The sequence below is a fragment of the Cyanistes caeruleus genome, chromosome 9, assembly GCF_971803275.1.
Source record: "Cyanistes caeruleus chromosome 9, bCyaCae1.hap1.1, whole genome shotgun sequence".
NCBI lineage: Eukaryota > Metazoa > Chordata > Aves > Passeriformes > Paridae > Cyanistes > Cyanistes caeruleus.
Window position 1 is genome coordinate 4585812 of NC_141709.1, and position 12355 is coordinate 4598166.

At 48.3% G+C, this 12355-nt stretch overlaps 1 protein-coding gene and 1 long non-coding RNA gene across 2 annotated transcripts in view; one reads left to right on the forward strand and one right to left on the reverse strand.

Moving 5' to 3' along the window:
* Positions 1–5123, forward strand: part of TNR (tenascin R) — a 32872-nt gene extending 27749 nt beyond the window's left edge. Inside the window, exon 21 of the mRNA XM_023931697.2 lies at positions 369–5123. Coding sequence (XP_023787465.2) covers positions 369–488 — 120 coding nt within the window. The 3' untranslated portion in view covers positions 489–5123. The remainder of the gene's footprint in view (positions 1–368) is intronic.
* The window catches only part of LOC111932578 (uncharacterized), a 49410-nt gene that overhangs the window by 33860 nt on the left and 3195 nt on the right, over positions 1–12355 (reverse strand). The gene's annotated exons all lie outside the window — the stretch shown is intronic.

Here is a 12355-nt window from a genome sequence, read left to right on the forward strand (position 1 = left end):
CAAGCCCAGGGTAGGGCTGGGGCTGTGTGATTAGTGCACCAAAGTCAGAACTGGTGACATAACCCCACACCAGATGGAGAAAAGGGAGCCACCTTCAAGCCAACTAGGCTAATGCTTTGTGCCTCACATGGACTGCCATAGTAATCTTCTGTGGTGTGTTAGATTAAAAAAATTACCTACATGAAATTTGCTCAGCCTTTGAGCAGTGGGAAAAAACAATCAAGCCATAGAAGCAGGGGAGTTGCTTGATTCTGCTATAGCAAGTTTTTCCTTCTGGCTTCTCTACAGCAATCAACCTTGTTTCCTTCCTCTCCCACTCTAGTTTCTTGTATTTTCCTTACCCTCTGCCTTTCTCTCCCTCCTGCCAGGGTATTAACTGGTACCACTGGAAAGGCCATGAGTTCTCCATCCCCTTTGTGGAAATGAAGATGCGACCTTACAACCACCGTAACATCTCTGGGAGGAAGCGACGGTCCCTACAGCTCTGAGCCAGCTGAACCCCTCCTGCCTCCCACCACCTGACCTTTTCTGTTATTTGTTTGTATTTTATAATATGCAAAGGGGAAAAAAATTACTACTCGTCTGAGATAGCAACCTGCCCCCCACAAGTGCTGGAGGGAACCATGGCACAAGGAAAGGCCATGGGAAAAGAAAGACCTCATTGCTTTGCATCTGTCCCAGAGAAATACCAAATTTCCAGTCTCCCTGTCCCAATACTCTGGCCCTTAACATGAGAAGAAAAGGAAAGAGACAGATTTTTTGATATTTTTTTAAAAGACATAGAAATCCCCAGCAAACCCTGTTAGAAATTTTTGTCACAGGGCTTGTGGCAGAAACCTTCCCCACACGTACCTTGGTGTGGCCATTTCCAGCCCAGTCATGGCCAGGGACACCCATCCTCTCCCTGCCCACTCCTGGCAGGGAGGTCCCAAGCTTCATGCCATCCTGTAGACACCAACTCTTCCAGCAGGCAGGGGCCTATCTCTTCCCTGTGTGCAGGCTCTGGACACATGGGGACTGAGTGAGGACGAGCAAAGGCTCATCCCATCTCCAAATTTCACAGGAGGGCTTGGCAAATATCTGCATATGTAGGCAAACTCCAGAGAGTCCACAGCTCATGTGTTGGTCTCACTACAAAATCATCCTCGTGTGCATGGGGTGTATGGGAATAAGAACTACTCCACCAGCCCCACTCCTCCAAGCTGAACTCAGCCCACTCCAGGTCCATGACATCTGCCTGGGCTATGCTGAAACTGATGGAGAAGAAAGAACTTAAATTAGAAGATTAAGGAGAAAAATCTCTACTCGTGGTCCTGAAATCCAGGACCCATTTCACCTGTTACTTCTACATTCTGTCATGCTGTCTAGATCCTCTCTTTCTCACTGAGGTAATTGGTCCCAAACAAAAGTCTCAGAGAAGAAGCAGCAATAAAAAGATACCACACAACTGCAGTCCAACCTGAAGCCAACAGCTGTCACAGCTCAGGTGTTCCTGTTTATGGCCCTTCACGCACACAGAGAATTATGACCATGCAGCTAAGGGAAGTGCAAGCTGTGGAATGCCCATTTCCTTCCTGCTCTTACACCACCCCTCTTCAATGCCATCACAAGAGAGACACAAATCTCAGTGCCTTGGTATTGCCATCTCTGTTAACAGGAAATCAACTGTTTTCCCTCCTGGAAAGGATTCCATTCAGATTTTGGTGCACTTCAAGGCCCTTGGAAGAATTAATGAGTTCACTCTTCCCATCTTTAACTTCTCCTGTCTCAAGGAAGATGGCCTCTTTGGATAGCTCTGTCTGTGCCCTGTTGTCACTGACCCCACCTCCACACAGCCCAAATGATCACCATGCTAAAGTCACTCCTCTGCCAAGAACTGTGATCAATGCTGGGCATTGTCACTGGCCTGGTATCGAAGAAGGGACTCATCCTTGCATCCGAGGACAATGCATCTCATCACTGGATTTGCAGCCAAAGGAACATTACAAATGCTAAACACTGCTGTCTGGTTTTATCACACTGAAGCTGCTTTGTCTCAAAAACATCTTTCAGATGGCAACATAAAGGCATCTTTGCAGTAGCTTATAATTCAGGCCAGTGTATCTTACATGGTCACACTCCTTAATGCTCTGACGTTACTCACTATGGCTACAGAGCTGAAGAAGAGCATTAAGCAGGAAACATAACCTCCTTTTCCATGCCATGTACTGGCACATGAAATCACAGCTAACACTGAGGTCAAGACTAGATACAGGGCCCAGCCCTTCATGTAGTCAGCTTACAAGCTGACCTGGAGAAAGGATGCTCAGCAACACCTCATATGTAAATGAGGTGTCCCTTCTTACTTCCCCTTGGCATCAAATCAGGCAACAAGTCAACCAGCTGAGGAACAGGTGAGTCAGAGGCTGCAGATGATGGGATCTCCTGCAGGACATGGCCACTGTCACAGATGGTGGTATGTCATGCCTCCTGAGCACTCAACACTGCTTTAAGACACGAAAGCCAAGGAAAAACAGCAGATGGAACTGATTAAATCCTAAGGAGGCTTTTAGTAGACCAGCAGAGTAAATTTTTTCCCAAACCATCAAGAATTTATAGGAAGAAATATCCCAACAAAAGCTGTAACGGAGCAGTGGTTATAACCAGCAGAGATTGGCAGTGGATGGTGCTGTTTTCTTACCTACCCAGGTGAAAGGAAGAGATGTCAGTGGAAACACACACTTATCACTCACAGTCAAGTGAAAGGCAAGAAACCTCTCTTTTCAAAAGACTCAAACAGAAGATCAAAGTTTGTCAACCTTTTCAGGGTTCAATATAAGGTCCTCAAAAAGGCTGATTATTCTCTAAACAGGGTTACTGACATATATTTCTCCCTCCCTCCTCATGTCTGTTATCCGTTGTACAAGTCCTGTAACCAGGATGAGTCAGCCCAGTTGACCCAACTTCATAGTCATGAAAGACACTCTTGGAGACAATATCCAATCTTTCAGTGCTATTATACACCAGTGCTGGTCCCTGACCTCTCGTGATACCAGGACGTCACCTTTCCATGGCATTGGTGAAAGACAGTTGCTACAATCTTCTAATGGAAAGATTTCTACACATCATGGTTTTCTCCTGGTGGTAACCCAACCCAAGCCCAGGCACACAACCAGCAATGACAGCCTGCTTATTTGGGCCATTTTCCCCTGTTCACATTGTCCATAAATAAGATATAATATCCCAGAAAGTTATTTTTCTATATTGCCTTAATTTTATTTTTTACAAAGCTCCTGCCAACAGTTTCAAGCAAATTTGTGCTTAATGTTGATGCAACAGAACAGCCCCATGATTAAGTAGTTTCTTCTCACCCTCCATCACTGGATGGGCTAGTTCATTCTCCAGCTAGACCAGGTTTGGCCCTGAAATTCCCAGAAATCAAGCCTGGATCTGGTGCATGTTGAGAGACCTTGGCTTCAGCATGTGAACTATCACTGGGCTCTGGTGGTTCCACTACCATCCTGGGTTTGTGTGGCTCAGGCTTGTTCCAGAGCCCAGAAAGGAGGCTGTTACCCAAACCACATTATCCACTGCAAGATGCCATCTTGTGTAACAGGAAGCAAGAAGCAGCACATCAAATCCTTCACACAGCAGACCACCCTGTGTGCCCATGACCCCTGCAGCCTTTCAAAGACACCTCTTATTTCTAACCCCAAAATCCTGGAGTGGAACACGAAGGGACTTTCATCTCTTGCCCAATTTTCATTTCCCTCTGTTTCCATTCTCCAAGCCCACCTTCCCATTGCACACTGCACTGAAACATAACCAAAGAAAAAAAGAGTCCTGGAAGGAAAAGCTGCTTTTAGTAAAGTGATAGCATCTATAAATTAATAATTTCAAGAAGGGGAGAGGCCAGTATCTTCCCAAGGGTAGCTGGGTTTTGGTAGGAAGGTACTGAGAGAGTATCCACAGAAAGGTTAGGGAGAAGTTTGCTTCTACTCGTCTTCTTTGCATTACTTTACCTCAGGCCTCTCAAAGCTTAGTACCAGCCTAAATACTCTCATGCCCCAACCTCTTGCCTCCTTCCTAAAGGGATGCTTATCCCAGGTGAAGTGCCCAAATGTGGAAAGCACAGCTCATGCCACCTTCACTCATGGTGATGTAGCTGGTGAAGGCTCAGCCAGTGGTGTCCCCATGCCCAGAACAAGCTCAGAGCAACCTGACAAAATACAGCAGGAGCCAAAGTCCCCTCCTGGTGCCCCACCTCCACGCCAGCACATGACCTTCATCCCAGCTCAGAGCTGTCCTCCTGCTATGTCCCCACCATCACATCCAGGAGTCACCACGCTCCCCCTATCCTGTGCCCCCCAAACATGCCTACAAGTCTTGACTTTACCAAACACTGCCAGCAATGAACTCTCATCCCAAAAAACCTTTTAATTCATGCTCACACCCACTAACAAAGGGTTCTGTCCTGGGACCAAACAAGAAGCCCGCCCCTGTTTCTGCCAGCCAAGTTCCCTGGGATGGCCATAAAACCCAACAGAGCTCCCAGGGGACCACCAGCACCTCCAGGCTCACCTTCCCCTCTCCTAAAATCTTGATGGTGGTGGCAGCTTCTTGCCCCTTCCAGAGGGGAAATTGGGTAAGTGGGAGGGAAGGACCCTTCCCTTGGGAGACCCTGATGCCTAGACCTGCCTCAATACCCAGCCTGCAGTTCTTCAGATGGCAGTGGTTTCTCAGAAGGATGGTGACACAAAGACCTAAATGAACAAGCAGCCCCCTGTGTACAGGTGTTATCCTGGACATGTTTTGAATATGTTAAAAAAAGTTCAAAAACCTAAGAAGGGAGAAGAGAGGCGACAAAATGCCTTGGACAGGTTCTGATGAACTCAAATACAAACCACTGCAACCAAATGAGGGGGAAGAGAAAAGTAAATAAATACATAAATAAAATTTATAATATAAATAAATAATATATTAAACAACCCTCCCTACCTTGTAATGAAAATGTAGCTTGGAGAATGGGATCAACGCTTGTTAACCATTGTTAACTAGTATTTTTAGTCCTGACCGCTCTTAGGCTATGTATAGTTCCTTTTTTTAATGCATTTTCTATACATTAATAAAAGATTCTGAAGGAGTGAGCTGTGTGCCTGTCCAGGATGTGGGGTGGGACCAGGGTCCTCATGCATCCAAGCCCAGCAGCATTCCAGTCCCAGCCTCATGCCAAGAAGGGACGTGCATCCCCTATCCCTGATCTTTGGTTATGGGAGGAGCATGGGGGGCTTAGCACAGATTCACATTCATACCTGGAGGAACAGAGAAGCTGATAGATCTAGCACATGCAATGTAATTAAAAAACAGTGGGAGGAAGTTCTGGGGCAGCCCAGCTTTGGCTGGTGGTGCCATCTTCATCCTTGTAGGTGTTCAGGACCAGCCTGGATAAAGCCCTGAGCAATCTCATCCAACCGCAGGGCTCCCTTGGGCAGAAGGTGGGACCAGAGACTCCCAAGTCCCCCCTGGCCCAACTGTGCTGTTAAAATAAATGGCAATAACGTGGCCACGAAGTCAGGTCAGCATGCTCGGTCCATTAACCACAGGAAGGCAGGGAGCTGTGCTTTGGCCTCAGCCTAGCATGAGAAATTTTGCTAATAAATTTAGCTGCTCTCATGAGCTAGAGAGGCTCTTGTCTCTGCAATTTACAGCCAGAGAAAGCAAAGCTGTGGTATGAATGCTTGGGAGCAAAGGGAAACAGCCCTGAAATCTTCAGTGAAAACCATTTGCCTGATTTAAGCAGCAATCTATTCCCAAGATGATGGAAACCCCACCAAAAAACAGATTGGAAGGCTTGTTCCAGTGGAATACACTCCCAGTGGAAAAAAAAACCAACCCCAAACAAAATCCCAGCTCTGATTAGCAATAATCTCTAGGACAAATATGAATTTCAGAAGATTTTGAAATTCTTCTCTTATTTCATGTGAAGACTTTGTTTAACTTCTAACAAATCTCTTTGTTTAAAGTTTTCACATGTGACACGTAGCCAGACAGGATGAGAAAACTCGAAAGAAGCTCTTCCGCCAGACCACTTCAATCTTTTCTAAATTTGATTTCAGAGAGACAAAACAGGGGAGTTTTCTTGGTGGCAACTTCTCAACTTCTCTTTCTTGCTCGGATTCATGAGACAAAAAAAGGAAGTTGTGAGAGAGGGGATATCCCACCTTGGCCATGACCCTTAGTACGCCAAAAACACAGCGTGAAGCCTGGTGGACTCCACTGTCTGGAATAAATGAACTTTTTTTTTTTGTGTCTGAAGGTAGCCAGTGCCATGGAAGACCTTCCATGCAAGGCCTGTGCATGGAGGAGGTGAGGGATGGATATGCGTTTGGGATGAGGAGAAAGGGTTACCTGTGCTGGTACTTGTCATCCCAGTCTCACCATGCTTGGCCAAGCAGCTGACCCAGCCCAGAGTGCTTCATTTATGGTCTCTAAGAGAAGGGCAACACCTTCCACATCTGGAAGCCAAGTGAGGCCCCCAGAGCTTCCATTTCCTGCAGAAAACCCCTCAAAAAGCTCACCTGGAGGAAATACAGTCTTCCTATTGCAAAAACCAGTAACAAGAAGCAGGTATGTATCACTCTGAGGTTGGTACCTAGAGAAGGCAGAAGATGGGGAGCTGCAGCATCCTTCTGGATGATCCACCTCCCAAAATCACAGTCAAGGCCCAACTCCAGGTTTCAGATGGGATGAGAAGGGAGTGAGAACTGGAAAAAGCCCTTTTCTAGACACTACAAGTTTTGATTTAAGCCAGGGAAGTGTTTTACCCCATCACACTATACCCTGGCAAGCTCCTGCCCCATCGCATGGGCCCACCACCCTCGTCACTTTGGACCCCTCTGCCCTTGCACAGCTCAGAGCCATGATCATAATCTAGACACTGTCCTACATGTGGTGGGATCTCATATTTCCAGCCACTCCAAGAAGCATGCCTTCTCAGGCAGGCCACACTACTCTTCAGCCACCACAGCCCCCCCATCTGCACTTTACACAGAGATATTTCATCACAGCCCTCTTACCAAAGTCCCCTTTTTGCATGAGTGATGCTCGGGAACTTTGTTCCAACAGCAAACATCAGGAGGGTGCACAAAGGTCCTCAGCAAGGACCTTGGGCACCGATCCCAAACCCAGAGCTCAAGCAACACATTCCAAACAACACATCCTGCAGCCTCAGCCCAAAGACAACACAAGGAAAATGCTGGCCCAGGAGAACAGAGTGCAGCAGAAGGAGGTGCAACGCCTCCAAGAGCAAGGCTGGGGCAGGCTGATGAAGGGGCAGCTTTGTGCCATAGCTGCTTTATGGCTTAGGAGATGTGATCTTTATAGCACCATCTTCAACATTCCCAGATTTTAATTTTGCCTTATAAGACAGCATGTGTTCATCATGCCTTTTAAAACTCTCATTCCCATTTTTTTATATTTTTAACTCCTGGGGCTACAGGCTCTAATGTTTAGTTATGTAGAGTGTAAAAAAAATATAAATAATCTCTTTTCATCAAATCTAAATGCAGGGATTTTAAATTTTATTGATGTGTCCCACTCTCCCTGAGTTGAGGAATGTTGTGAATAACAGCCTCCAGGCTTATCCCTTTTCCTGTGCTATAGCCAGCAATTTTTCTGCTTGCAACTTGTTTCAACAAGTACAGAATCAATCCTAGAATGGGTTGGGAAGGACCTGGAAAGATCATCTAGTTCCAACCCCTCTACCATGGGCAGGGACAGCTTCCACTAGACTGGCTTGCTCTAAGCCACATCCAACCTGGCCTCGGACACTTCCGTGGATGGGGCAGCCACAGCTTTTCTGGGCAAGCCGCGCCAGGGCCACACCATGCTCACAGGGAAAAATTTCTTCCAATATTGCATCTAACCCTGCCCTCTCTCAATGTGAACCCATCTTTCATTTGTCCTCATAGCAGCACTTCTCTCCCTTCCCAGTATTTTTGGACTGCTTTCTGCTGTCAGCAGGAACACCAGAGGATGCAGAAATCCTGTAAGCAGGGTTCTCCCAGCAGCATGGCTGCATGAGCATCTCTTGCTCCCACCCAGGTTATCTACCTGGCATTGCTCCTTCACAGGGACCAGGGCCTGGCGTGGCTGCTGGCCAGCAGAGCAGAGCAGAGCACACCAGGACGTGGTGGGGACACAAACTGCCTCTGTTCACCACAACAGGCCTTTGTCCTCACGCTGTCTCCTGCATTTGTTGATATCACAACAAAAGAGGGGGTTGAAGGAAGCAACTCTGTAAATGGCTACGAGAAAAATCCTCCTTAAAAGCAAGAGATGGAGTGGGATGAGGCAGGAAATACTCCCTCTAAGAATATCAGAAGGTGTTGGAAATGGGCACCTGGGAGAGGAGCAGCAGAGGGGATGGGGCTGGAGAAGCATCAGAGCCCAGTCCTGGGGACAGTGTCTGTCCCTGCTCCTGGTCCAAAGTGCCCTGGCTGCACTCGAGTCAGGCCAAAAACAGTAGGCATCTCCCTGTTCACCCCTTGGATTGGTTCTCCAGTCACAACCTGAGGCTGCCTCTGCCCCCTGTCTGAGGGTCACTTTGCCCTTCAAAATACAGGAACCTGCTCTCCCTCACAGAGGGGCAGAAAGAGGGAAAACACCACCAGAAGAAAGGTCATGGTTGTTTTTTCTCCTCTTTCACCCACCACAATTTGCATTTCTCTCTCAGTTCCCTCTGGCAGGTGGGTGAGCTCCCAACAAGCTGACCAAGCCCTGACACCCAGCTGCATCCTCCCCACAGAGCCCCTCTGGTAGCAAACAAATGAGGAGCAGGAAGACTTTGAACTGTGAAGAACAAAGGTCAGATAGTCCCACCCCCAGGCAGGAGCTAAGCCCCAAGGGCAGCACAGAACATTCCAATGGCTCCAATACCACCAGCCAAAATCCTCATGTGATCCTGAGCCAAGGGACATCAGCTCACCACAGATCTCCAGGAACAGCTTCCCCCATGGGAGTGGCTTATGGAGGGGAACAAATAATGAAAATAATCAAAATACTACTACTAATTTGGCATCTGCATATCATTAAAAAGCAGGATTAGCTCTCCCTGTCCACCTCAGCTAGGCTCTGGGGGAAGCCAGCACTGAGGGATGGCCACTGATTGCTCCTCAGCAGCACAGGGCTGAGCCAGAGGAAGGACTGTAGCAGAGGGGATGGCCGGCACAACCGGTTTTTCACCTAAAAATCAACCTTGGCAGATCAGATCTGACACCCATCCAGCATGGGAAACCCCTGGGGGTGGCTGAGGAGGCATGTGCCACCACTTCCTACAACTGGGGGCATATGCTGGTCCTTGGGGGCACCAAACTGTGCCCAAGCATCACTTGCCCCTCTGCCTTTGGTTCACACCTTCCACAAATCCAGCCCTTGGATGCTGCCACTGACCCCATTTCCATGCTGGGGGAAGGAGCACTCCCATTCACCAACAGGTTTTCCTTCCCTGGCTTTCACATCACAGATCTTTGAGTGTTCCCAAACGGGAAGGCACCACATCACACTGCCAGGACTCACCCAGCCCGGGCGCTTTCCCCACCTCCTAGTGTGTCTCCTCTCCTCCTTGCCTGCCACCAGTGCTGCCTGTAGGATTTCCTCAGGAAGGAGTTCCTGAAGGCTCACACGCACAAAACAATCAGCTCTAAACAGCCCAAACACTGAACTGTGCCCTGAGCAGACACATACCACCCTCCCCCTCACCTGCACACAGGTCCCTTACACCACAGCTTTCTCAACAGAAGCACCAAGCAGTATTTGAGGAGACACCTGAGGACCCTACCTCACTCCCTACCTTCTTCTTGTCTAAGTACCAGGGAGAGATGATCCTGCAAATCCTGACCCACCTTGGCAAGCCCAGCTGCAAAGCCTCCCAAGTGATGAGTGGGCATGAGGCACCCCCAAAAATTCACCAGCTTTGGGGCATTTTCCCTAAGAGCAGCATTTGCCCCCATCACTGCCTACATGGGACTTAGACCCAACACTTCAGGGAAGCACCTAAACAGGGCAGCCCAAGGTGGGACTTAGGTGGGACTGGGAATCTGAGCCCAGCCTACCCTCAGAGCTCCCCCTCCCTGGTGGGGACAGAGCCCAGCTGGTAGCAAACGAGGGAGAGGAGGGGATGAAGCAGCTTATCCCAAAACACCAGCTCTGTGTTTGTCCTACACTCCTGCATCGAGAGTCACCATCCCATCCCATTCCTCCTCCCCATTTTCCTCCAAAGTCAGAAAACACATTGTTGCTGCTAAATACCGAGAGCTGCTATTTTTATCCAGACTATGACCAGGGCATGCGTTATTTTTGGTGTTTAAACTGCAGGCTTTTTTTGTGGGAGGGGGAGAGGGAGAGGAAAAGGCAGAAGCATGGGGGAAAAATGAGAGGAATGTTTCTCTGGGAGCAGAGTTTTCCATTGCTTACTTTAAGTCAGACTAGTGTCTGCAAATAGAAATCACCACCAGAGAGCAGAGGAAGCAGCTGGGAAAGAAAGGTGTGATCATGTCTGCAATCATACTACCACTGCTCCCCATCCCACCATGCTGAGAAAACCCCAAATAAACTGACCCTGGGTACCAGCTGGGTGTTATCAAGGAGTAAAGCTCATAGCTGTGTAACAGGGCAAATTGGTAACAAAATTAGCTGAACTAAATGAAACAAGGGGGAAGCAAGAGGGTGTTTCTATCTTCAGTGTAAAATAAGTAGTGTTGTCAAAATCAAATTAGGGGTTGAGGGGGTCTTAGGAGGAAATTGAAGTTCTGGGGGTGCTTTTTTGGCATGGGAAAGGCTTTGGTATCACATGGAAATAAGGATTTTGGGAAGAATGGATGGAAAACAGGAGCTGGAGGTGGGATTTGATTTCCAGCTGGTCCCAGGCCTGGGCTCAGGCTGACATCCCATGAGGTGACAGGAGCTTGCCTGGCACGGGCTCACTCAGTTCCTGTGTTTGAGGGGCACCAGCAAGCAGGGAGACAATCTGGAGCTGCAGTGATTCATCAGCAGCTGAGTCACGGCTTCCTCTCGCCCATTAAAGTTTCTGAGAAACAAAGCATGATCCCTTGGATCCCAGACACGCTGTATGCCAAACAAAATGAGGAGGTGGCAGGTTCGAAATCCCTGCAAATGTACCTTTTTGTCATGCCATATTGGAAGGAGTCTTGGCACACCTTGCTGCAGGAGAAATCCACAGCATCACATGCTGTTTAGATTAATTCAAAACATCTAGAGACCACTATGGAATTTGAGTTGGAGTTGGAAGGGACCTTTAGAGGTCAGTTTTGGGGAGAAGGATGCTGGCTTAGACAGAGCAGTGGACTGACTATATTTGTATATTCTTGCATTAATTCTAAATTTCTTAAAGTCTATCTGATTCTTCCCAGCTCAGTTTAATGACATCACCACCCTGGATGGCACCAAGGCTCTCCTTCACAGGTAGCAGCATTCCAAGACAGCAGCAGTGCCCACCACCTTTGCCACATCACCACAGCACTCCTGCCTGAAGCCGTGTGCAGGGGGGCCCCCGAAAATCCGGGGAAGGTGCAAGGCTCCTCCCTTGTTAAAGCCTCTGCCAAATTAAATTAGTAATATGAAAGCATGGAGCCCCAGTGAGGCTGTTTGCACAGGGAATGAAGCAAATATCCCAGGTGCCAGGGACAGGCTGGGCTTTCACTTTCCCAGGCACAGGAACCCTGAAGCCTAATGCTTTCAGACATGCTCACCTTTGGAGAGCTCTGATATGAAATATTTTTAGTCAATCCTATTAGAGGGGGTTCAAAGGTGGCATTGTGCTATCTGGTGCTGTAGAGTGGTCAGGTACCCCTCAGGTGACTGTCAGCACCCAGGTGGCTTCTGTGTGCCCTGGGAAAGATGTTTTCACAGGGGGATTTGGTACCCACAAAAGAGGGAGTGGCTGCAGCTCACTATGTGGGGAGAGCTGGGATGGGGTAAGCTGGGAAGCAGTGAGCTGGGATAGGGTCAGGGAACAAGGGAGAAATAGGAAGGGGTGAGCTGGGACATGGAGAGATGGGATTGAATGAGTCAGAATAGGGTGAACTGGGATATGAGAAGCTGAGATGAAGTGAGCCACATGATGCAAAGCCCAGGGATCTTCATCCTGCAGCATAAAGCCAAGGGAAAAGTTCCTGGCATTAAGCAGCAAATCTTCAGGGAAAAAATTGCTTGGTGTTTCCCACAAAATAAAAACACCTTCCCCAAGGCTATGAGGAGGCACTTAGCACAAGCTGTAGCCTACAATGTATGTTTCTGATGACCTCTCACCTCTCCATGCCCAGCAGTAGAGTGAAGACAGGAGGGCAGCAGAGGCTGG